The sequence below is a fragment of the Artemia franciscana genome, chromosome 20 (genome assembly GCF_032884065.1).
Source record: "Artemia franciscana chromosome 20, ASM3288406v1, whole genome shotgun sequence".
NCBI classification, from domain to species: Eukaryota; Metazoa; Arthropoda; class Branchiopoda; order Anostraca; family Artemiidae; genus Artemia; species Artemia franciscana.
Genome location: NC_088882.1, coordinates 26,710,046 through 26,736,668, shown reverse-complemented (window position 1 = coordinate 26,736,668; position 26,623 = coordinate 26,710,046). Strand labels below are relative to the sequence as shown.

Here is a 26,623-nt window from a genome sequence, read left to right as displayed (position 1 = left end):
GCGTTTTCAGGAGGATTGTTTTGGTTGGGGGGAGGGGTTGAGAAGAGGAGGATATGCTGGAGGAACTTTCCATCGAGAATTTGTCATTGGAGAAGAAAATTTCCATGAAGGGAGAGCAGGATTTACTAGCATTATTTAAAAAAAAAACAATTAAAAAATAAATGTGAAAAAGCTTTTTCAGCTGGAAGTAAGGAATAGCAATAAAACTTAAAACAAACAGAAATTATTACCCATATGAGGGGCTCACCTCCTTCTAATACCTCGCTCTTTACGCTAAAGTATTTTTAGTAATTTCAACTATTTATTCTACGGCTTTTGTGATTCAGGGGTCATTCTTAATGAATTGGGATAAAATTTAAGCTTTAGTGTAAAGAGCGAGGTACTGACGGTGGGGCGAATCCCCTCATATATGTAATAAAAACATGAGAATACAGAAGTTCTTTACGTAAGCTAATTTATAAGTTACGTAGATCTTTTACCAATAAAAAGATTCGAAAGAAATTAAAAGTTCTAGTTGCCTTTTTAATTAACCAAAAAATCGGAGGGCAACTAGGCTTCGTCCCACGCTCTTTTTTTCTCAAAATCATTCGATCAAAATTATGAGAAAGCCATTTAGCCAAAAAAAAAATTATGCAAATTTCGTTTTGATTATTCCTCTGCAGAGAGCCAAAATCAAAACATGCATTGATTCAAAAACGTTCAGAAATTAAATTAAAAAAACAAGTTTTTTAACTGAAAGTAAGGAGCGACATTAAAACTTAAAAGGCACAGAAATTACTTCGTAAATGAAAGAGGCTGCTTCCTCATCAACGCCCCGCTCTTTACGCTAAAGTTTTTTACTGTTTTAAAAAGAAGAATTGTGAGAAAGAGTCAAACTTTAGCGTAAAGAACGGGGCGCTGATGAGGAAGCAGCCTCTTTCATATACGAAGTAATTTCTGTGCCTTTTAAGTTTTAATGTCGCTCCTTACTTTCAGTTAAAAAACTTGTTTTTTTAATTTAATCCGTGAAAAAATCAACTGTTTGTAGTTACACTGAAATGAACATGGACATTCTTTCACACTGCAGTCGCGTAATATTAAACACAATCATTCCATTATTAGGATGAGAGAGCGCCCGTTTTGCTCAGTAATTAAGGATAACGTTCTAATTCGCAGAGTTACCATTTATAATGCTGAAAAAGTACCCACAAGCATGTTTGAATTGAGAAATGAAGCACAAATGTGTTTCGAGGATCAACCTTTTCAGTTGGCTTTCAATTTCCATGATTGTAATTCGCTTCAGTAGCTTGCATACTTGAGTGACATTTTTTCCAAAAGTAATAGAATTAATGGCGCATAATACAGAACAAATAATACATAACACTCCCATTTACATTTTCAAGATATCTGACTAGATTGAGTCCATGACAAAGAAATTCACTTTCGGAATCCTGCCACATTTAGAACCAGTGTGCTTGACTCAGCTCCACATTTAAGGCACCACCTGTCATTCTTTGGGCAAGATTGTTGTATATTTCATTTTTGCCCTTACAGCTCAGTCTTTATTAAGATGACCAAGAAAAAACTTACTACAATACAAAGCTTACTGAGTTCTGGGCCAGAACACGGAAAGAAAATAAAGCATCAATTATAAAGCCCTGAATTGTTGTTGCCTTTTCAAAGCGCAATACCTGCTGAGAGGGCATTATCATCCTATGCATTTATCAAGAACAAACAAGAAATAAACTTAATGCAGCTCCAAATCTAAGGCTCTACCAGTCAGCACTTGGTCCAGATTTTAAAAGGCTCAATTCGAATATCTAAGATCAAAGATTTCACAGAAAAGCATTAAATTTTCTGTTAATAAATGTACACACGTATTAAATTTTCTGTTAATAAATCTTCATGCTAAGTTGTTAAAAAAATAACAATGCCAAAAGTTCTCTTAGTTAGAAATTATGTTAAAAAACGTATCCAAGTTGCGCCTAGTACTGTTTTCATTGGTCTTTTTCTTTTAGTTCTTGTTGGGGAGAATCCACTATGAAAATCTTTTCTAAGGGTAAGGGATTTGAAAAAGAATGGGAACCACTATATTGAGGGAATTTATTATTATTTTTTCTTGTGTTGAATTAACTTTGGTAAAAATAAGAGTAAATGTAATTAGGAAACCGTCGAGAAAGGACATTTGGCTCTATATTAAGGGGATTCGATACCATGAAGAATCAGCCTATCTCGTCCATTATAAACTTTCTTAGTTTGTTTAACTTATTTAGTTACACATAAGTTTAAACTTATTTTGACTTATTACAAACTCAGAATTTACCTGAATGTGTTATTTCTACCTTTCTAGTAATATGGAACCGACTCAATCTCTGAAGAAAAGAAGGAAGGGAAACCATAATTTTTTTGTCATTAAGGCATCCTGTAGTTCTTTAAAATAAGTAGTCGGATCTGAACAAAAGCAGTTGGGAGTAAAATCCATTGCACGTTTTGGGAGTCCGAATTCGTTCTGACCTCTTTGGGGGACAGGAGAAGCCAATCTCTAAATTCTCGTCATCAGCATGTCTACTACATACGTGTCAAATTAAAACATAACTTGGTGTAAAGTACGATTAGCGGTTGTGCTTTTCATGGGATCTAAATTAGTCTTTAGATTATCTACTAAAAGTTGTTGTTGTATCTCAACCAAACTTGGTCAAAAGAAACAGTTAATTTCTTTGTTATCCCTTTACAGGGTCCATGATCGATACAACCACTGTTGGAGAGGAGAAAGCGAAATCTATAAATTCCATATAAGCAAATAAACCAGGTATAGATTTCAGATCCCAGCCAAAATATCTTGGAACCAAGAGCTAAGCCCATAGTTATGTCTTTTGTGGGTTGCGGCTGACCCGACCTCTATAGAAGGGGGTTGGTATTAAAATATTTTTCTGTCAGGCTCAGTACTAGATGGGTTGGCGAAATTCATTCAATAAAATGTGGTCAATACTATGTTTATTGTATCTTGTTTCCGTGCTTAACTAAAATTGTGAGTGAATGGCTAGGTTCTCACCATCCGTATTCATAATAATGGCTTATTATATTTCAAGCCAATTTAAAAGGGGTTAGCAGCAATGAATATTGTTGCACGTTTTGAGGGTTTGAGTTCAATCAGACAGACACTTATCACTTGTGTTGTGGTTCTCAATAAAATCAGGTCTTCAGTACCTGGACTGGTACTTCTTGGGATCTAGTATGGGGATAGGATCTTGCTATTTTCGGAACTAAAGGGAATTAAAAATGTGATAGCAGCTTCCTTATACTCAACGATATTCATAAATTATATCGATATTCATAATTATAATTATTCATTAACGATATTCATTAACGATTGAGTACTCAACGATATTCAATAAATAAAGTATAATGAAATGGTAGTTCAATGTAGATAAGGAGCTTCATCTGCTGGTTAGAAACAGTGTCAATTAAATAATTTTTCAGTTCTCACAAGTTTTGCTTACGATTCCAGCTGATTCTACGGGAATTTTCTACTGTTTCAATCGCTGGTAAGAGCAGTCTTGGAAACTTTATAGCAAAAACAATGTTCAACCTGTATGAATTTGCCTTTCTGGTTCTCTGGGGAAGGAGATGGTTGAAGCAGTACTTCGTCAATGGCTTTTTCTCAATTTTTTTTCCATCTAATAACATATAGTATTTAACTTCATTCTTCTAGCATAACGGTTTATTAACTGATGTTGTCATTGGCTCCCTCAAATATGAAGCTGCTATCATACATCTGAATCACTTCATTGGTTTTCCCAGGCACCAAAATTGTAAAATGGCACCCTAGATTTAAGACACCTTAAACTTCTCGGCTTCAGAAATTTGTAACCTCCCCTTCCCCCCAAAAAAAGAAAATTAGGCCCAAAGGGTTCACCCCACGTACTCGAGAGCATATTCAAGCTCTATCCCTTGTGTTACCCCAAAATTGGAATTCACAGGTAAAACTAGCTGCAAACTTCACACAATTTTGGCAATGGAGGCCCGTCTTTACTCTTTTTCCAATAGTGTTAACGACCTAGCAATTGAGATTTCAACAATGTATATCTAAGGGAAAAATACCAAGCAATATGTCCGGTTTCGACAAAAAATACTTTTAGCGTTAACACGTCTACTGTTTGAATTACAGTTGCCTGTTGCGTCTTTATCACAAAAATCCAAGCTTAGACAGTACTACATCCAGGATTGTTTAATATTAAAAGCTAGAGATAACGAATTTGTCACTTTAAAAAAGAAAACGCGCCGATATTTCAACTTCTATTTAGAGAGTAAATTGATGAATATCAAGACACCATAATTTAAGAATCTATTTAAAATACTGAATTAATATCTAATAAATTAATGAATTTTAAATTTAATCAATTAATGATAAATGCATAATGAATGAATTTATTAACGATATTATTATCCTTATAAATTACTAAAGATCCCCTAATGATATATTTCATCATTAAGGATAAAGTAGTTAAGATACAGTGATCCAATTCTACTGCACAAATTGAAAAAGGATAGAAGATGATTCGACATTTCAAAATCTTACTTTATTAATTAAAACAATCCTTCCAAAATTCCTGTTAAGCTAAATCACTCGTAAGTCAGCCAATATAACTGGATACCTCTATTTATAAAGCAAATAAAAAATATAGGTAAATTAAGCAAAATAATAATGAAAGTAAATAAGCAATATAAAGCAAAGAAATACATCGAAACAAGGTAAAACACAAGGCATCGCAGAGCAAGGCATTTCTTCTTATGTTTTAAAACGAAGAAGAAACATGCTTTTCAGCGGCGACTTTCATTTACAACGGATTCGAAAACTGAAAACTAATCGTGCTGATTAAGCGACGTTCACATGCGTGTCTAGCTAGAATGTCACGTATAGACATGTGTCTGGCCAGACAGCGATGGCTAGACAACTACCGTTCACAAGTAAAATTTGGTGCTTGGCTAGACAAGTTACAGCTAAGCATCCAGTTCTAGACTCTAGAACTCACAGCCTAGGATTTTCGATTACAGCCAATCAGAATGTGTCAAATTCTACTAATTTCATCAGCTATGTTTCTAAATTTTTAGACTGAAATTTAATTTTTTGTTTTCTCATTAATTGTTTTTTTTTTTCATTTTAGGCAAATATGCAATACCAAACATAATAGTGAAGTGCAATTAGGCAATTTTTTGGCTTGTCTCATCCTTTATCTTGTGACAGTAAAAATTGTAATCACACAAAAAAAAATGTGATCACAATTTGAGAGTTTTGCCCGCATAAGCTCTCTTGATTCGCTAGAAATAACAACTCTAATCTATTTGAAACTAAATTTGTAGTTTTAGCCAAGCACTGAATTCTTCTTGCGAAGGGTAATTACTTAGATATTGATTTCTGGCCAGACACGTGTCTAGATATGAGATTCTAGCCAGACACGCATGTGAGGGCCGCTTTAAGAAGGCGTTTGCTATTGTATTCACATTAAATACATACTTGAAATTGCTGACAAAAAGTTTGGTTGTACTTCCTTTTCCCAAAGTAATCCGGGAATTTAGGCCTATATAATACCCAATAGAGCAAACTTTAATTCAGTTGACTTCGTCCTAGATCTCAAACATGCCTGATGGTCGGAGATAAATGTTAGTATAAAATGCATATACTTACTGTCCCCGAAATGGAGGCAATCCAGCGACCATTTGATATATAATACAGCCAAGTGCCCATAAATCACAAGACGGTGTTGTCCTGGTTCTGTTCAAGATTTCGGGAGAAACATACTGAGCAGTACCAACAAAACTTGATTTCCGCTTCAATTCTCCTGCATCTTCTTAAAAAAAGGAATATGATATTTTTTGCTTTGTATAATTTCCTCGCAGCATCTATTAAATTCTATGACCTTACATAATTAGCCACAAGGGACCCTACAACCAGGGATAGCAATGCAGGCAATCATCGGTCGATTATTACTCTAGCTTTACAAAAAAAAAAAACTTAAAAATCCATAAAATATCTTTTTTACTCGGCACAATATTTTTCTAATCTCTAAAAGTCACTTATTCTATCTTTATCTTTCACCCATCACTACAAATACCCATTATATTTGTCAATCAGTGCAATGCCCATAATAATTGCCTAACTTATAAGACTTACTATAATTAATTATATTAGATCAACAGGACAAATTACAAAACAAATGAATGAGAATAAATAGAACACCTAATCTTTCTCTCGTAGAAAGAGGCCCATGGACTAGAAGACACAAAGGTAGCTCTCCCTGATCCAGGGTGTCCACCCCCCAACAGGGAACCGTTTTCTGGTGACATAATTACATAAAAATAAAAGCAATTCTGTAAAACTATCCCATTTAATATGTTTGTTTGTTCTTGTTTTTTTCGTACGTTCATTCTTTGTAGTAGTCTTTTACCGAAGGCAGTGAACGAGTATCTAGCCTATACATTTTAAAACTTAACAAACGGAGTTTTCTAAATTTAATGTATGGGTTTCTCTGAGACAAAACTGCATTCATAGCTTGCACCAAAAGGATAAGATAATTTCATCACTGGATTTATTAGTCCTAGACAAATCTATTAACCAAGCCATATTTTGGTATTACTTAAGATTCTTTCTTAGAGAAGGATCTAAAGTTGCTTTAAAAAAATTGTTCTTTTTCAACAATTTTCAACTAATATTCAACGTATTTTCAACCTAAAAAAAAAAAACAACATGCAAACCAAGTTTTTAAATGTAATTCGGTAGATAGATAGAGCTGAATCTTAACTACAGAGTAATATGAAAATTAATGTCTTTCTTTGATACATTGAAACAATAGGATATAAGAAAAACATAACTAAAAGGACACAGGAAAAATAAACCTTAACTCGTACCTTCACTATTTTCCTTATTTTTTTCATCCATTTCCACGCAGTTCAGAATTTTGGCAGATCCAAAATCAGTGATTACGATGTGCATTGACTCGCTCAACAAAATATTCTCTGGTTTCAAATCTCTGTGAACAATCCCAAGGCAATGTAGGTGCTCAAGAGCCTGAACTATTTCTGCGCCATAGAATTTCGAGCAATGGTCTTCAAACGATCCAACTTTGTTGAGATAACCAAGAAGATCACCTTTCTTGGCATATGTGAGAACAAAATCTAAAACCTTCAAGTTAAGGAATAAGGTATTATAAGAAATAATTAGTGGTTTTTTTCAAGCCAAATCCATCTCTACCTATAGCATCCTTATAGCCAGAGACGGAGAAAGGAAAGGATGGAGAAAATCAGGGATAAAGAGAAAAACTAAAAGGATTTTAAGGGAATATTTAAGAGTATTTTTATATGAACTTTTAACTAGGAACGTTGCGGATGACAGATGGCCAAAAATTGTCCTTTTCCGCCAACCATATAGTGCCAAACGAAAAGCTTTGAATAGATAGGGATGAAGGAGGAGCGTGCGTAGCAGTGTTGGGCTCAGGCAGATTGGATCTGCAGTGAGTTGCTAGTAGTAGTAGTATTTTTGTATAAATCAATTCTGTAGAAGTTACGATGATTTTGATAGTTTTAAAGATGGACAAAGGAAATCATATTTTACTGGAGAGCTTGGAAAGAAATAGAGTCCTGGCAAAAAAGTTACAAAATCTTATTTAACACATTCAAATACAATTTCACTTGACCATCTAAATGCAGAGTTTTATTTCACTCACTATTGCTGCTATCAAGAAATGTCAGCACTAGACGCCTCAAATTACCACAGTGTGGGGAGAGGAGTCAGATCCGTTTATTTGTTATTCTGAGGAAATGCATCAGTAATTTAAGCGTATCTTTTTTGATCTCTCTCTAAAACAGGGGAAGGTTAGGGAGGGGTACTTCAATAATAGATTAATAAGCAAAAGTAATGTTTGTATTCAATCAGTAAAACGACGGTAATTGAGAAATTCATTTTGACAGGAAGCTACCAGCAGACTCCTAAGTATCGACCATTTCAGCCTGTATTCTTTATTGCAACCAGCTGTGAAAACCAGCTGTGAAACAAACTAGTTGTGAAAGTAGGACTAAATCTCCCATGCCAATACCACGTCTAAAATATAATAAACATGAAAATCAACAGTTAAAAAAAATATCCAAACTTCTGTTTCCAAACTAGGATTTCAGTATTATTTTCAACAGATTTACAAGAAATACGAAAACTTTGCTAAGTAGCTCAAAGAGATAATATCAAGCTCTGTCAGTATTCAAAGTTAGTTGATTTCTATAAAGTTAAGCTTCAAAGATAGGACATTTTAAGAAATAAAATATAAGGAATTAATTGAATTGACACTTCAAAGCAGCAAAGTGATAGAAGGAATTTCGTTTGTAGAAAACCAATGAAAGGCTCCAGTTTCTAGAAGATCAAGACCTCTCTATCTGTGTTGGAGAAAGTTCTAACTTGCCTAGAAAAAAAGTTAACCCTAGGATGTCAAAGAAATCAATGCATGATGATTACTTATTTCTTTATTTATTTCTTAGGAGAAATTATTTCTTAGAATAAAATTTTTTTGGACACAGAAGAGTGCACACCTTCATGCTTACTTTCCATGGCATTAAGAGTCTAAAACATAATAAACGTCCAAATAAAAAACATTTGAAAAAAAAAATCGATCTTATGTAATTTTATTGTAAATAATACTCGATTAAAGTACAAGAGGCATCAAATAACACATTAAAAAAAAAAAATCTGTATTTGGCATCTGAGAATGGCTTCCGAGAATTATTTTTAAGAAACATTCGTTTTTTTCGACATGGAATTTTATTCACCGATTCTCAGAGAGGTACTTTTACGTTCTGTAAGAGTATAACATAAGAATGCCCTAAAACATTTTGCTTTCTCAGGTAAAATAGTTTTCTTTTGACATCACATAAAACATGAGGAAAAAAATACTGTTTTTTCCCTGGAAAACCACTAGAAATTTTACAAACTTCACTAAAATCTTTCCGTCCTGTTTCATGATTCCCACGCTCAGCAAAAATTTTTAGCTTGCACCACTTACCACTTTGGAGCTACCGATGAAAGTAAAAGAAAATAAAAGAGAGAAAAAAAAACAGTTGAGAAAACAATAGTGTTACTCTGTAACACAATAACTAGGATCTAAAAGTAAAGAGCTTTCTAAGAGGTGACACAAAGGATACAATGCAACAGGGAAGGAGTAAAGAGAGTTAATCTGACGGTAACACAGCGCAGATGCTTTGGTAAGGAGGCATAGCTGTATTGTTGGAGGGGCAAGGAGTCCTTATCCTTAGACAGTAAGAGTTAAAGATCAAATTGTCTGAGTTTTCATAGGAGAACTGTGCGAAAAGCTTAATTGGATCGTATTTTTTACGACCCATTAATATCGACAAATGTATTTCGAAATGTGGCCTTGTGTCACCTAATATGCGTTTAGCATGTACTGAAGCGTTCTTTCATTTTGTACTATTCCATTAAAATATTAGAAGTTTTAGATTATTCTGATTTTATATTTTTTAGTTAATTGTTTTTACAATTATTTCATTGCCTCTTTTCACTGAGGTGATTCTCGATAATAAAACGTCATATTTATTTTTTACATACCCAATCCTGAGGGGTAGTGTTGGAGGATGTAGGGCTTTTCAGCAAAAATGCTAGCTTCTTAGTATAAACATTTTTTTTCAAATGGAGTCTGATTATTTTGTGCAAATGTCAATAGACTGCACTCTTAAATCTTTCAAACAAGTTATGCAACTTTTCTCCTTGGAGTTCATTTCTATTTGTTACCAAATGTTCCTGCATTAAATTTTGAATTATCGATATTTTACTACAAAAGGAAATAAGTAAAGACGCCATGTGCTTCCCATAAAGTGACTGAAACTACCAATATCCACAAACCTGAAAACTTGGGATGAGAGTATTGGAAATCCCCCTTCCAAGATTGGTCCTAACATTCATAAGTCCAAAGTTCTTCATCAAAATTCTAACCCATTTGCACAAACATTTTTTTTTCGTTTATGGAGTTTTATTAAGTTGTTTTACATATCAAGAGGCTAAAATCTCAATTTCTATCATGTCTTTGAAACATGTTACATGAATTATTTTGTCAGAGTCCAATTTTAGTTTGTTACCACTAATTTTGTACACTTAAGCTTGTTATTTTTTCATATATATTGTTATTTCTCCGCAAAGAAATGAATAAAACAGCATGTACCTCCCCTAAAGTGACTGGAAGTACCTACATCCTCATGCCTACAACCCCAGAAAAGAAGAGAAAAGTGTAGGAGAATTTTCTCCCACGCTTGATACAAAGACTCCCTTTCCTAGAAGAATTGAAGCTAAAACTGCACATTTTGGTGTTTTTTGAAGTTAGGAACGCAGCTAGGAATATTAGTGAAGAGGCTTTATGTTTATTAGAGAAGAGAAGGGGCTTGTACAAGAACTATCGGAGTGATAGATCATATGAAAACAAAAGAAATGTAAAATAAGTGGAGAAACCATTAAAATATCAACTAAGGAGGTGTGAAGTGGAGGCCATGGATACAATTGCTGAGAATCTGCAAGATGGAACTAAAAGGCATAATAAAAAATATTGTACTGGCATGTTAATAAATTGAGATGGAGTAGTCAATCAGGACTACTCCCGATAAGGACTACTTTCCTGATGAGGAAAAGTTACAGAAAGATGGGCAGAAAATTTTGAGTGTGCTAAACTGAGTTAGAGTTGCAGGAAAAGACATAGAGAAGAATTAAAAGATTTTGAAATCCTGGATGTGAAAGGAAGATTTGTTTTGTGAGGAAAAATTAGCGACAGTATTCAAAGGATTAAAAGATAGTAAGGCGCCATGTGCTGATAGTGTGGCAACTGAGTTTCTTAAATCAGTGGCTCTGAACTTCGAAATAAGTTACTGAAGATTATAAATATAATTTTTGAAAAAGTGAAAGTACCTAACGATTTTCAGAAAACCCTAATTAAAACACTGTATAAGAAAGGTGTTAAGACTGAGTGTGGTAATTATCGAGGCATTAGCCTGATCTCTGAGGGAAGCAAATTACTTAGTAATACAATATTTCTTAGACTGACAGATGCTGTAGACAAAGTTATAAGACTTTTAGTTATAAAACAGTGCAGTTTTAGAAAGGGTAGAGGATGTGTCGACCAAATTTTCACTCTTAGGTTAATAATTGAAGAGTGCTTGAGCTATCAAATACCTCAAAATATGATAGCTTGAGCTATCAATTGAGCCCTCAATTTTATAGATTATGAGCAAGCGTTCATTTCTGTTGATAGAAGAGCCTTAGCGAAGGTCTTATCCTTGTATGGTATACCATACAAATACATTAAAGTGATTAGTGCTATGTACGAGAATAACACTGCTGTGGTTGAGGTAGGAAATGAGGTTAGCAGGTTGTCTTGTATTCAATCAGGAGTTAAGCAGGGTTGCATAGTCACTAAGGATAGGAATAAGTGCAGATGAAAGGTGACGTTGGGTAACGAAATGATTTATCAGTTGGACAGCTGCACTTACCTTGGTGGTATTATTAGTAAAGATGGTGGGAGCAGTGAAGATGTTAAGTGTAGAATAGTCGAGGCTCATAGTGTTTTCTCACAGTTAAAAAAGCTTAGAAGAAAAGGAAAATAAGACCGCAAACCAAGATAAGAACATTGTAAGCTAAAGAGATGACAGTAGTCAAAAATGGTTCTGGAGCATAGGCACTCCAACAATCAGATGAAGATTTATTAGATGTTTTTCAGAGAGATTGCATACGGATTGTTCTGGGTACACAGCTGACTGACCAAACGGAATTTCAAGCGGAAGACTGTGCGAAAAGTGTGGTTCAATACAGTATCCTAGGGCTATAATAAGAGAAAGGTTAAGATGGCTAGGGCATGTTCTGTGGATGGAGGATGACAAATTACCAAAGATTATTCTTTTCAGCCAACTGTCTAGGGCTAAATAGAAAGCAGGATGTCCACTGTCAGGGAGGGAGGAAGTCATAAAGAAAGATTTAAGGGAAATGGAAACTTCCTGAGAGGGTATAAAAAGGGAGGCTTTGAATAGATTGGGATGGAACAGGGACGTGCGTAGCTGTGTTGGCCTCAGCCGGCTTGGTGCTGTGGTGAGTTGTTGGTAGTAGCAGTAACAGATGGGATGAAATAGAATATATATTTATAGTAAAGGAGAGTGACCATTAAATGAGTTGTGCTTCATTAGTTCTACTTCAATAAACCTTCAGAGCTGGATAATATTGTACATTACATAAACAAAACTTTGAGTTTGGGTACACAGCTGAGGAATGAAGAGTTTTCAAGTAACTAACTAAACACTTCCCCTACTTCAGAGGCTTGAAAAATTCCTCAGTGATAAGCCTATAGCTGTTTCCCTTTTGAGCCAAAATTAAATACATTTCGCCTAAAATTAGGTCAAGTCCTAAGAGTCACCTCCCAAAGCCTGCAGTAATCTTAACCAACTTTTTTTCTTTATTTAAGAGAAATATATGCCATTAAAATATCCTATAAGTGCCATTGGCCTAAGGAAGAGGGAACTCGGAATCCCCTGCTATTACCATATGTTTGAATGCAGGCAGCAGATCATATTAACACACAAGGTTTTGTCAGGGGATGAAAGAAACATGAAGCAAAAAAGAGCTTTTACACGCAAAATGAGATGTATGTGATTCAGGGGGTAAAAGACAGACACGGAAAGGATACACAAGCTTTCTGGGTCTTGAAATGTGCAGTAGAGACGGACAAAATATGGAGCTGATTCCTTGACGTTTTTGCTTAGCACAAGTAGAGTTTCTTTCTCTCGTTTCACATAATCTTGCTTCTTTTCTCTTATAATATGGCGCTTCTGGCAGACTTTAACTGAAATAAAATATCAAAATTATATGGTAGCTCTAGGCTGAAAAAAAAGGAGTGTAAAACAATTTGAAATAGAAGATAATAGGAGATCATAGGTGTTTATCACTTATAACTCACGTTTCTCCAATTTTATTCACTTTACTCACTGACACACTAGCTTACTTTAATAACATTTAATTCACATTAGATTACATACCAAAAAGGAAGTTTAGGGTACAACAAACATGGTTAACTATTAAATAGAAACGCTTTATTTAGTCATTACCTTTCAAAACCAACTGATATGTTTATTGTCTGAAGTAAATAGTAAATTACCATTTTATTTCTCAAAGCAATATGATAAAAAACACAATAATTATATTAGTATGATATAATTTGACATGTATGATAAATATATCAAATTTCGTATCTTATTGCTCTTTTATTAGAGCAATATTCTTGAAGTACTTAGCAGAACCAGGTAAATTTTAAAGTAATTAGTATGCACTTTTTGGATAACCAGATAAACTGTGTGTGTCTTTGTTGTGTGCAAATGTTTGATACTGCATAACCATTAGCATTAAAACATAAATGGTCTATAATATATGTTTATTTTGGATGGATCACATAAATTTTAAGACACAAAAGCACCGTTGTATAGCAGCATTGGATCTGAGTCTTGGAGATCGTAATGACCTTTCAGTAGCTGAAACCAATTAAATATCTCATGGTTTTTGCTAGATATCATTTTGTCTGTATTTGGGCCAACATTGTCGTTGTTTAGTACAAAATACCAGAAATTGAAAATTTCCCTTCCAGAATCTTTTTTTAAAGGCACAGAAACTAAATTCTACATCTTTATAGATAGGAGTTTGAAACTTATGCTTAAAAAATTCACGCCTAATAATATCCCAACCAAGGTGCAAAAATTAATTTACAAAGCTACCCCATTGGGAAGGGCTGAGAAGATACCTCACTTAAAATATAGTTTGAAAGTTATTACTTCACATATTTTTAAATGCATTTCTGGAAGAAAAAAAACAAAATACTTATTTAATTGTCTAATTTTCAAATAGTCTACTTAAAAAAAGAAATGATTTATACATAAATTATCAAAAAAATGTTAAAAATCTGGGCTTTTCAGGGAACAAGGCACAGGTTTAAAGCATCTACTTCCTCCATAAGTTCCTGATCTTCGTGACATATTTGAGTTTAAGTGAAACATTTACAGGGAGGCATCTGTCTTCTGAGCATTGTATTAAAGTTAATAATGCAACCAAAGACAATTAGGAGAACAAGGTGGCTTATTGCCCATGACTCTCTTTCCCCCCCCCCCCCCTACTGGCGAAAATCTCAAGATTTTTGCAATTTTTTCATATCATTCACCAATATTTAACACTTTTTTTAATGAGTATTTTCCCCTTCTGCCTCATTTCCATAAATGCAGTTACTCTTTTTTTTACCAATTGAAACTCAAATCCCATAAAATTTTACCATGCACTGTGATCCTCTTTGCTGCCTAATCAGCCTGTTTGTCTTAAATTCTTGGGCTGCAGTAATGAGTGTTGCCTATACTTTTCCCAAACCGCTTTTCCATTATTGTATAGTCTTTCATCCAGTAGCACAGAAAAATTTTGAATTGGACAAAAGATAAAGTAATAGAAGTGTGTGGAAATCCTAATGTACCTGAAACAGGATGTCTTACCCTATATTTGAAATGCCAAAAAACGTGATAATTTTCAATTGTCCCAAGGTAGATGTCATCATTATAACAAATTTCAGAGTCTTAAGACTTGTTTTTGGACCTTTGTTTTTGGACCTTTGTTTTGCAGAAGATAGCATTAAACACTGAAATGATTTTGCATATATGAAAAGACTGTCCCAGACAACTATGCTTTTGTCAGAGGACCCTTGAATTTCAACACCAATTGTTTATCATCTGTTTTACATGTTCAGTGAAGTTTCAATAGATTCACCCATTTTTTGAAGGGCCTGTTGCTGTCCATTAAACATCTTGACAAAGAACTACAAGATATTCACAAAAGATATGAATCTTATAACAGAAGTCAATATCTACATTTGAATTTGACTGAAGGAACATTTATAGCTACAGTTTTGACAGAGTCACCTATATTTTGACAGACAGTTGCTGTCTGTCAAAAAGTTTGACAAGGTTACAACAAGATATTCTCAAAAGAAATGAATGTCATATTAGAAGCAAATATCTACATTTGAATTTGGCTGAAGAAAATTTTTTAGTTGGTGTAATATTCCACTACATCAGACAAGAATTTTCAATACTTTTAACATAGTTTCATCAATATAATATTAGCGTCCATTTCAACTTAATTTGATCAAGAAAAAGCCAATATGGCTAAATAGCTACATTTTAGAGAAGCTCAGATATATCTTGATGCAGAGGTGCTGATGCAAAAAAATAACCAAGTAATGACATTTTGTGTCAAAAACAGGAAACTGATTGAATTGAACATTCTTTTCTTATCTGGGTGTATAGGATATAGTGTCCACACTTTGGATTGTCAAAATATAACGGTTTTCAAGAGATGGTGTTCAAAGTCACAACTGAGCAGAGTTATCCTGTTTTGAAAGAAAATTTTGACATTGGTTCCAAAATTGCACTGTCAACTAATTGGCGCCTTAACCCTATACTATACTACGTAGAGTGGACTGTTATCATCCATCAGGGGAAGGGAGTAAAGGGAAACAATGCACTTATAGTAATGAGATAATTGAGATTTTATGATTCTTTAGGGTATTTTTCAGAATTCCTGATAACAATGTCCTAATAAGAAAGAAGGTGCCATTTTAAGGGCTCAAAATAAAATTTGCAAAGGAAGTGATTAGTATATTCAGAAAGAGTACTGAAAGACATTTATACACTAGTGTCATTTTCTACCAAGCTCAGTAATGGAAAAAAAAGAACCAAACTTGAAATTACTGATGTTTAACCTTAAAAGACTAATGAAAGATTTTAAAACTAGGTTTTTGTGTTATTAGCCTGCAGAATAGACTAGCCTACATTTGATGTTAATCAGATAAGGAATCTTGTAATACTGAAACATAATGTTGAAAAATATGGAACATTCTATAAAAAAAAACTGAAAGGGGGACAAGGTGAAAATGCTATTCAGTTCCTTTTTTATGCTTTTTCCAAGTATATTATCAAATTCACTTGGAAATCCCTCCTCCCCTCCTCTGATGGTCCAAAATATAGCCATAATAATGAAATTTTCTATTACTACAATGTAGTCATACATTATAGCTTCTTTATTAAACCTGCTATCTTTTCAATCAGAAATTTACCTCCATGTAAGTTTAAGAGCATGATTGACCAAAATATTAGTTGAAATGATTTTAAAAAGCAGATAATATGATAGGCCTAACAAAAGAAAATATGATAATCAGAATGATAGACATATCATTTATATTGTAACAAAAGGAATTTCTTTTTTAAGCATTTTCTTTAGTCTTATATAATCCTTGGGTAAAATTCTGGTTTAGTGACTTTTGGCTATCTTGGAAAGGGGTTAGGTTAGGAAAATGAAACTTTTAGGGTGTGGGTCTAAAGGCTAAAGTATATCCTGGGAAGGTTCTCCCTCTAAAGGGCCCTGAAATTTGCTTACATGACAGGTCTATACCTATTGAAATTTTGACAAAACAACATTTTACATTAATTTTCAGTTACCAGTTGCTTTTCTCTGCCTTTAGTTCTCAAAATGCAATTCCTGTTATTTGAGTTGAATTTTGAGCCATATCTATGTTTTTTTTCAAAATTTAGGAAATGTATTTTTATATCTTTAAAACCTTATAAATTAGGATTGAGTAAAGTTGTGAAGCTGAAAACAATTTTGTTGTACTTTATTCAAGCAGAAGATCTATTTTGCAAGGTTTCACTTTTATAATACAAATACTTTTGAAGGTCATCAGAGGTCAGGACCCTCTAGAGGGAGAAGGAGTGGAGGTAGGTACTCCAAATACTTTCCTAGGACATACTTTAATCTTTAGAACCATCTCTGAAAGTTTCATTTTCCTAACCTAACCCCTTTCCAAGATAGCCAAAAGTCACTAAACTAGAATTTTACCAATCCTTGGATTAAATATGGGACCACCATGAGGGGAATTAGCATTTGTAGGTGAAATGATTATTGTAGCCTGTGCTAATTGAAAAAGCATAAAAATATGAACAGAGTAATGTATTCAACTTGTCCCTTTATCAGTTGTAGAATCTCATGATTTCAATCATCATTGACTTAAGACAGCGCAAACATACTTGCAAATTCCTTGCTAGTGTGAACATCTTTTGCAAGAAATACTGTGGAAAAACTCCCTTCTCCCAAAACTTTGCCAAATATGAAATCATTTGCACTCCTTTTCATTGGAGGAGCTTCAAGATTTTCTGTCATAATGACTTGAGCAGCATAAGCCCGGACTAGCTGATTTATAATTCAAATCACAAGCAGTATTTGTGATGTAATTAATAGGTCCAGGTCCTTGATTTCAATGAAATGAAATTTTGAATAATGCCAAGTACAGTGACATCTATTTTAGATGATAGACAGATAATCCCTAACTGAATTGGGGTATCTTAACACAAGCCAAATATATTAAGGGGTATGACTAATCAAAAGTGAAGAGGAAAACTAAGTAGTAAGAGCCTAGAATATGTGGTTTTTTCTTTCCTTTTATTAGGCAAATCTATGGTAAAACTCATCTGTAAACAATAGGTCATTTTTACGATTTATGACGCTTTTCTCTGGGACTGTGTGGTTAATGTCCGGATATTATTCCCGCCTAATCAATTACGACGTAACAATTTACGACGCTTTTCTCTGGGACTGTGTGTTTAATGTTTAGATATCATTACCACCTAACCCTCAGCAGAGGTATGTAAATATATAGTAATCAGCGTTCCTATCCACTCCATTGAAGAGTTTCTGGGCACACCGTGTGTCACGCATTTCGTCTTGGCAGTTTCTTCGCATGTCCGCAATAACGAATTTTTACCGAAGACTGGTGATACATGCGCTACGAATGGTTAAAAAACTTCAATGTTACTTCCTCGGCTAACTACGCCAGTTTGTCGGTCTGGGTCCCAATTCTGAAACAAATGTGCAGCCCTGTATATATACTTTTACTGTGACCAAACTTGATGCCAGGTGAAGTGGAATACGCCTGATCCAGAACTATAGCAATGGCTTCAGTGAAAATTGCCACCGCTCTTGACATTGCACCCGGAGAATTTTGAATTTTATTTTTGCAGTCACATCATATTCCAAATAATATCCCATATTGTTTAATGTTTCCATATTGGTAACATCTTTGTATATGTACTATCATCAAAGCGTCATTTATTGAAATATTTGTGTTTTAATAAAGCCATTTTATTTTTATTTATATTAATTTAAAAACTTTTACCTTGAATTATCTTAAATTGTATCGCCCAGCGAGTAAGGTATTATTTTGTAAGGGCTGGTTATTAAAGATGTTGAGGCAACACATTGGCTGCATCCCATTCTCGAAGCCATGGCTTGGACGACCAGTCTTTGTCTGCAGCTCCCTTGAAGACCTCCAAACTAGGGGCTGAGATTGCTTCTTCACTAAAGGAGTTCCAGATCTCCACGTCTTTATTTGGGAAGAACTTGTTCCTTAGTCTGGTGTTGGCTCGTTTCAATACAGCTTCATGGAGTGTCCTCCAATTTTTGTTGACTGGTAAGGTTTAATAATATTTTGCTGTAAAGACTGAGTGCGCAGAGTTTTGTACACCACGACGACATCCCCACGCTTCCATCGATAGGAGAGGGTAAGAACCTGTAACTTCACCAGGGAGGGCGGGTAGTCTAGGCTTTTACAACCCTCTATTGATTTAGTTGCTTGCCCTTGGACGCTCTCTAGTTTTTATTGTCGCCTTTATTTAATGGGGTTGCCATACACATACACAATATCCAGTTTTGGTCGAACAAGTCTGTTGACAAGTCCTTCGGCATCAGCTTTGGTAACCCACTGCGGATCATTCTTTTTAAAATTACCAGGGTTTGGATCGCTTTGGAGGCAACTGACTGAGGATGTTGGTCAAACTTCATTTCTTCATCCACAAGTATCCCCAGGTCTCTTTCAGTGTGGGAGTAATCAATCATCTGAACAACACCATCTATTCCACACATGTGATAATTACCCCTCAATTCTTTCTTACCTTAGATCCGCCTGTGCTGTCAGAGGCACCCAGGACATCCACAAGACTTCACCAAATTGGGCATTTGCATATATGTCTTCCCGATCGGGTTGAAGAGAAAAATTGATACTGCGCAGATTGGACTGGTATCATCGTTGCAAAGTGCTCCAAGGTCTTCCCCGTCTTCGACTTCCGTTTGGGTGCCAAAGTAAAGTGACTTTTGGGATCTGTGTGTCCTACATTCGGAGAACAGGACCCAAGTATCTCCACTTCCGAGCTCTAAGATATTAGTCACCAAATGCTGGTTGGCAAGTTTGCGAACTTTTTCATTTGTGATTCTGTCTGACCAATGGATAATTGAAATTCTTTGAAGAGAATTGATCTCGAATGCAAGGATTCTTGGGTATTGAAGAAAGCTCACACAAAATTGGCCTTGCCTCTCACAGCACTATTCATAATATATCACCCCTATTCATAATAACTATTATGATAACTATAATAACTATCTATATTATATAACTATAATAACTATTATAATAACTACCATAATAACTATCCCCCCTATTCATAAAACAGACAACCGATTAGACCCAACAAAATACAACCCTATTAGCATTACATCCGTTGTTGGGAAAATTCTGGAAGGGACAGTAAATAGTGCCATTGTCAGACACCTCACCTCCAACGATCTTATTACACAGAATGAACCTGGAATTAGATCAGAAGGATCCGTTGATATACATTTCTTAGATGCATACGAGTTTTTTACTGAGCACTTGGATAAAAGAATACCAGTAGATGTAATTCTGCTAGATTTTGCCAAAGCGTTCGTCAAAGTATGTCATAGTCGACAACAGAAAAATTGATTGTAATTTGGGTAAGCCAGGAGGTTGTTGAGTGGACGATGGCATTCCTGAAAGATAGAAGGCAGAGCGTAAATTTGCATGAAGAAAATGGTCAAGCATGTCACTCAGAACTGAAGCGGAGTCCCACAGGGAACGATCTGTGGTCCAACAGTATTTAACATTTATATTAACGATACCCCACAGACTGTGAAAAATAAAATGAGCCTGTATGCCGATGATTCGAAAATGGTCAGCCCTGCAAAAACAGTCAAAGAGCGAGCCTTATTAAAAGCTGACCTAGAAACTATTAAATTGCGTAAAACTCTGGAGGTTAGAATTCAGCATTAAGAAATGCAGGTCAATTCATTTTGGCAGAAAAAATGAACCTCACCTGCGTATGCAGCTTGTCCTCAGTCAGGATAAAGAGGGAGGATTGGGCTTTTGGCTTGTGACCCACTCCTGTGAAAAAACCCAAAGCAACAGAAACATCCATTGGGAATAGCCTCGGATCTGATTGGTTTTTTTTATGACAACCGGATACCCCCGGAAAAAATTTTTTTTAGCAAAAAATTTCTTCAAATTTGGATTATGGAATGTTCGGACAATGTCCCAGTTGTCCAAGACAGAAAGAGTTTTGAAGAAATTGAGCCAGTACGATCCAGACGTTCTCGCCCAGTCCGAGGTACGATGGCCTGGTTTAGGCCTCGAACAGTTGCCAAGTGGACACAGCATCATATTTAGTGGACAAGAGTCAAGGAGAGAACACGGTTTTGCCCTTATAATGACGAAAAAAAAAAAACAGTTTATCCCTTTTAAAGTAGCAGCCAGTTTCGTCCAGAATTCTTACCGCTAGGTTTGCCAGCCAGCATGAAGAACTGTCTGTGGTGGCCCGTTACGCAGCCACAAACAAAGCAAGCGATGATGAAAAAGAAGAATTTTACAGAGCCCTGCAGTCAGTCACCAGTGATATAAATAGACATGACATAGCTTATTTTGTCGGTGATTTCAAAACAAAATTTGGTGACGACCCGAATATTCCCCCAGTCTATGGGTTGGTATAGCCTCAATAATCGGAACCAAAATGGTGAGCTTCAAATCGAATTTGCTCCTTCGAATGACCTAGTTTCTGGCGGGAGTTTGTTCCAATACCGTGATATCTACAAATATTCCTGGACCTCTCCAGATAGTGTCACCAGAGATCAGATGGACCAATGCCAAGTGAGTTACAAATGGCGCACTAGCCTCATGGACGTGCGTTCACAGAGAGGAGCTGATGTAGGGGTCAGATCATAACCAGATGATTGCCAAATTTAAAGTCAAACTGAAAAAATGTTAAACAAGTATCCTATCCAAAACCACCTTTTGACTTGGAAAAACTACTTCATAGCACAGTAAAAAAAAACTTCATGATCTAACTTTTTAATAGATTCGAATCACTTTCTTTCTGTCAAAAGAGATGGAAATGAGAATCAATGAGCATAATGAAACCAATAAAAAGAAATCTGAGAAAAATCAAGCCTAACTTCGAGCGAACAGAAATTATAACAATCAGGAATAATCCGAACCCCATAAGTCTTCTAAATGTCAAAGGGTCATTTGTGCTTTACAGAAAGCAAAAAAAAAAGTTGAAGAAAAATTTAATAAATTAAATGAATGAAAATTTGTTATAACTTTCAGGAATGATGAATATCAGTATATATTAAATAGTCAGTCTACTTTCATTGGTTTTATTCAGTAATATTGGTTAGTATGATGATTTTCTTTCTCTTTTTGTTGATGTTATGACAGACAAAACTCACTACTCGAAATAAAAAATTTTTTTTTTTTGCTTTTAAAAACCTTTGGGACAGGAGCCGTACTCCTATTTCTTTTAAGTTTGACTTGATTATTCATTCTAACATTCTATACATTTTGAATTTTATTTTTCATTGATAGTGATTCTTTGAAAAACTTATTTTTTGGATTTTTTTTAGTAATCATAGGAATTGCAATACAGCTGCCTAACTAAAGACCAATATAGGCACAATGTACATCACCAGGCTACACTCGTTTTCAGATATTCTTGGCGGGGAGTATCCTACTCAAGGTAGACCTGACGAGCTGTGTTTCGGTCAGTTGTACTTTGGAAACCCTCTACAGGGGAGAAAGAGCTCCTTTGATGGAGGGTTATACATGTATTAGTAGAAAACAGTCATGGACGCCACGTCGAAGCGTTCCTGGATCAAATGTGGAGTTTAAGCTTTCGTGTTGCCAGAGGTTGCTGCACGAACTGCTCAATTTCAAATCCGTTGGAGTGGACCGAGGCGGCTTTTTGGTACACCAGCGAAGAGAGGACTTGCATATTCCATGATCGGTCTGATGCATGAAATGAATAGTGGCAAAATAGACTCATCAGGGAGGAAACTTTTGCATCTTAGGATAACTCCTAGCTTCCTGGAGCAAGAGGATTTAATTTTACTAAGTTGCTCAGTCCATAAGATATACAAAGAGAAGTGAACTCAAAGTAGGTGGATTGGATCAACTCGTTTTATTGCCTCTCCTTGGAAGATAAAATGAGGATGAGCCCATATATTATGCATTTTAGAAATTAGGAGCTCTTTCGTTTTCGATGCGTTAAAACTTACAAGCCATACATCTGCCAACGCGCCTTTCTCTCCTGGTCAGCCTGAAGCTCCTTGAGGGGTTTACTGGGATCTTCGTTCTTTGACATTGATGTTTTTGGCATCTTTTGATTTACTTAAACACCCCCTGAAAGTTTCAAATAAATACAATTAGCCGATCCTGAGACATTACATATACGCCCTTTTGACAATCGGACTACACGTAGTTGTGTTTTGATTAAGTTCAAAATCACCCTAAACATTCTCTGAAAGTTTAAACTTGATACCCTTACCTATTTCGTATATATTGTAAACAAACAATTTTGACAACCAGAATACATATGGTGTCTTTTGATTTAGTTTAACATCCAAATCAACATTTCCTGAAATTTTCAATTTGATAATCTTAGTTGTTCCTGAGAGATTGCAAGTAAGCACTTTTTCACCGGGAATATAAGTAGTGTCTTTAAGTTGAACACTTCCTCCACATTCTCTGAATGTTTCAACTTAATTCCCTCCCCTAACTGTGCTTGAAACATTGATGATATATCTTTTAGACAATCTGGGTGCATAAGGTGTCTTTCAATTTTGTTTAACATTCGCCTTAGCATTTCGAATATCTGTAGTGTTCCTTGAGATCAATATAGATACGCACTTTTGACAACGTGGATGCCCCTTGTGTCTTCTTATTTACTGCAACATCCCTCTCAATATTCTCTGAAATTTTTAACTTAATAACCTCAGCCGTACGTGAAGTATTGCGTGACAGCCTGAATACACTATGCCATTTTGGAAAGAACGATGCAGTTAGATTCTTTTCATTGTGTTTAATAGTTCTTGGTGTAATAGTGGAAATTGCAGTTACAGTCGTAGTAACAGTAGAAGTAGTAATACTAATAGTAGTAGTCAGTGTCGCAAGTAGTAGCAGTTGGATTCAATCTTAGCATGACTGCACTTCAGACAAGGTACAGCATGCGTGGCTTTCTAGAAAAAAATGGCAATTTTTTATGGCGTGTTGTTATATGGCGTATTGTTACGATAGTCCAATGGCCATCTTCTTGTTCTCAATCATACAGATTAAAAATCCTTGCACAATTCCATATCCAACAAGGTGCAGCATGTCTATATTTTTCAAATACGGTACAACATGTCTAGACTTCTACTACTAAAAGTGGGAGTGGACTCCACTCAGCGTCTTCTAATAATTTTTGAACCAAGTCACGACGATTAAATTTGGTTTTGCATCGAATCAAGACTTACCTGTTTTGCGCAGATTCAATAAGCGACTTTTTCTCTATGTAGCCTCTGGCCATAGGTCTTATAGTAAAGAACCCTTATGGTTCTTTATTATAGGCAACGCGGTAGTATTGCTTCTGGCTTAAACTGGTGAGCATAACAGTAGATAAAAAAAAAGATTTATATACTGAAATCACCCAATTTCAAGAAGAATTTACTCCTATAGTCCAGGACTTTTAGCTAAAAAAAAAAGGGTCAAACCCGGACAAAATTGCAATATAAACGAAAATGGTGCCAAAATGATCAGATAAAAAACTATGTACACCATACTAAAAGTCCCCATAAATCTGAGTGGGACAAGTTCCCGGAAAGGGGGAAATTGGGAAAACTGTCGAACATGCCCAGAAAATAGTTCAAGGTGAATTTTCTGGGGTTTCCCATACGCTGTTCACGAAAATGAGATCTAAAATTCAGTATAGAATAAAAGTACTACGGAAAACGGGGGAAGGAGGGAAAAAAAATTAAAAATACAGGGTAGGGGTAGAAAGCACTTTGAAATATGTTTTCTGGGGTCTTTCTATCTGCTGATCCCGAAACTGACATCTAAAATGAAATAAAGAACATGAGCCCCACCATAACAGGGGAAAAGGGGATGAAAAGGGACAATTGAAGTCAGGGGTAGAAATTAGTCTGAAATGTGTTTTCTGGGGTTTTTGTTTGAGAATCCTGGCATAATGTGTCAGCCATACAGACCTGCACTAGCGAAAGCAATATGGAAAGAAGAGAAAACGGACTCGATTCACCACCTACCAGTGTCAGATCGTGTCACTGTAGTTGACCGAGGTTGGCTGTTTCAGCAAGTACCTTGGAAGATTGATGATACTTATGATTCAATCTGTGACAGCTATGTTAATTTCGTTACTCGACGCTGTACCTCCCATACTGTTGTCTTCGATGGATACAGCGCTGTTCCAACCACGAAAGATGCTACGCACAACCGACAGTGTAAGGGAAGCCAGCATCAAGTGATCGATTTCAGTTTAGGGATGAAGCTTCAGCCAAAGAAGGAAGAGTTTTTGAGCAACTCTCAGAACAAACAGCGAATTATGAGCTACATCGGGGAAAAACTCAGAGCCAAAGGATCTGAAGTCGTCCACGCGAGGGACGATGCTGACTATCTAATCGTGAAGACTGCCGTTACGAAAGCAGGAAACTCTGAAACAATGGTTCTTGGCAACAACACTGACCTTCTAATTTTACTCTTGTATCACCTATCGCCTAATGCAAAAACACTTTACTTCAAATCGTCAACGAACGCAATAGAAGCAATAACACGGTTCTGGTGCCCCAACGAAGTGCAGAAAAATGAGAGAAGTATCCAGGCTGCTTCTGGTAGGGGACGTACTCTTGGGATGTGACGATGAGTTTTCGGACTTAGAAAGCAAGCTGTGAAGTGAGAAGTGTTCAGAAAAAAAATGCGGAGTGTTTCTGGATGAATCATCGTCCAAAGATGAAGTTGTGAAATCGGGTGAATATCTTCTCCTCAGCTTGTATAAAGCACGACCAAACGAAGATCTCACTAAGCTGTGACATCGAATTTTCATGGAAAAAGTTTCTTGGTCTAATGCTACGGCGTTTGTTAAGCCTGAAAGGCTTCCGCCAACCGAAGCTGCAGTTTCATTCCACTCCCAGCGAGCGCGCCTCCAGGTATCCCGTTGGGAAGGGGAACCAGCTGACCACGACCCGGCCGACTGGGGTTGGGTTCTCAGAGATCATAAATACTCACCTGTGATGACCGATTTGTTGCCCGCACCTCAGACTCTTTTGATTGTCGTGAGATGCAACTGTAAGACAGGCTGCAAGAACTCGCCATGCAGCTGCAAGAAAAATGGATTATAGCGTATACGTTCGCGTACGGAAAATGTCAGGGTATCAACTGTTTGAACAGGGACAACGAGATTGTCGAAGACGAGGAGCTTGACTAGTGATATCAATGCTATGTTTTTCAAGTCAACTATACTGCCTTAAAAAGTGCAGATTTTACCTATAGCTACTGAAGTTCTTTTTTTAAGTTTTTTATTCAACGATATTGGCTTCGAAAGTGCAAATTTTACCTATAATAGCGGAAGTTTTATATTGTGATCACTGCCACGTGGTTGTTTTCTTTATGTTTAGTAATTCAAATGGTTGTAAGAAATGTCTGCGATTCAAGAAAGTAAAAGTTTGATACTTAAGCGAGTTATTTTGTTCATAGACCTACTTATTAGTCATTAGCAGCTGGCTCAGGAGTCAGGCCTCCCTTCCCCTTTTCCGTCATTTCCTCAAGTTTTTTTCGGTTTTCATGGTTCTCGTTTTCTTTCCTTCATTTTAGGTGTCAGTTTCATAATCAGTAGATGGGAAAACCCCAGAAAACACATTTCAAACTGATTTCTACCCCTGACTTCAATTGTCCCTTTTCTTCCCCTCATTCAACCGTTATGGTGGGGCTCATGTTCTTTATTCCATTTTAGATGTCAGTTTCAGGATCAGCAGATAGAAAGACCCCAGAAAACATATTCCAAAGCGATTTCTACCCCTACCCTGTATTTTTAATTTTTCTTTTCCCTCTTCCCCCCGTTTTCCGTAGTACTTTTATTCTATACTGAATTTTAGATGTCAGTTTCGTGATCAGCGTATGGGAAAACCCCAGAAAATTCACTTTGCACTATTTTCTGGGGATGTTCGGCAGTTTCCCCAATTTCCCCCTGTTTTTCGAGTACTCGCCCCACTCGGATTTATGGGGAATTTTAGTATGTTGTAAAAAAAAATTCTGACCATTTTGGTAACATTTTCGTTTATATTACAATTTTGCCCGGGTCAAACCCTAAAAGTCCTGGACTAATGAGGTAACACAGGGATATCTAAAGTGCGGAAAAGTGTCAACAAAAA

General features: G+C 35.8%; 1 protein-coding gene across 3 annotated transcripts in view; it reads right to left on the bottom strand.

Moving 5' to 3' along the window:
* LOC136039972 (3-phosphoinositide-dependent protein kinase 1-like) overlaps positions 1 to 17,370 on the bottom strand; it is a 57,243-nt gene extending 39,873 nt beyond the window's left edge. Inside the window, exons 1-4 of one of the 3 annotated variants that reach the window (XM_065724027.1) lie at positions 17,116 to 17,370; positions 12,693 to 12,848; positions 6,886 to 7,152; positions 5,666 to 5,828 (exon numbers count right to left, since the gene is read on the bottom strand). In XM_065724027.1, coding sequence (XP_065580099.1) covers positions 5,666 to 5,828; positions 6,886 to 7,152; positions 12,693 to 12,848; positions 17,116 to 17,248 — 719 coding nt within the window. In that variant the 5' untranslated portion in view covers positions 17,249 to 17,370. The remainder of the gene's footprint in view (positions 1 to 5,665; positions 5,829 to 6,885; positions 7,153 to 12,692; positions 12,849 to 17,115) is intronic. The other 2 variants (XM_065724029.1, XM_065724028.1) reach the window with 2 other exon arrangements.
* Between the last annotated feature and the right edge of the window lie 9,253 nt (positions 17,371 to 26,623).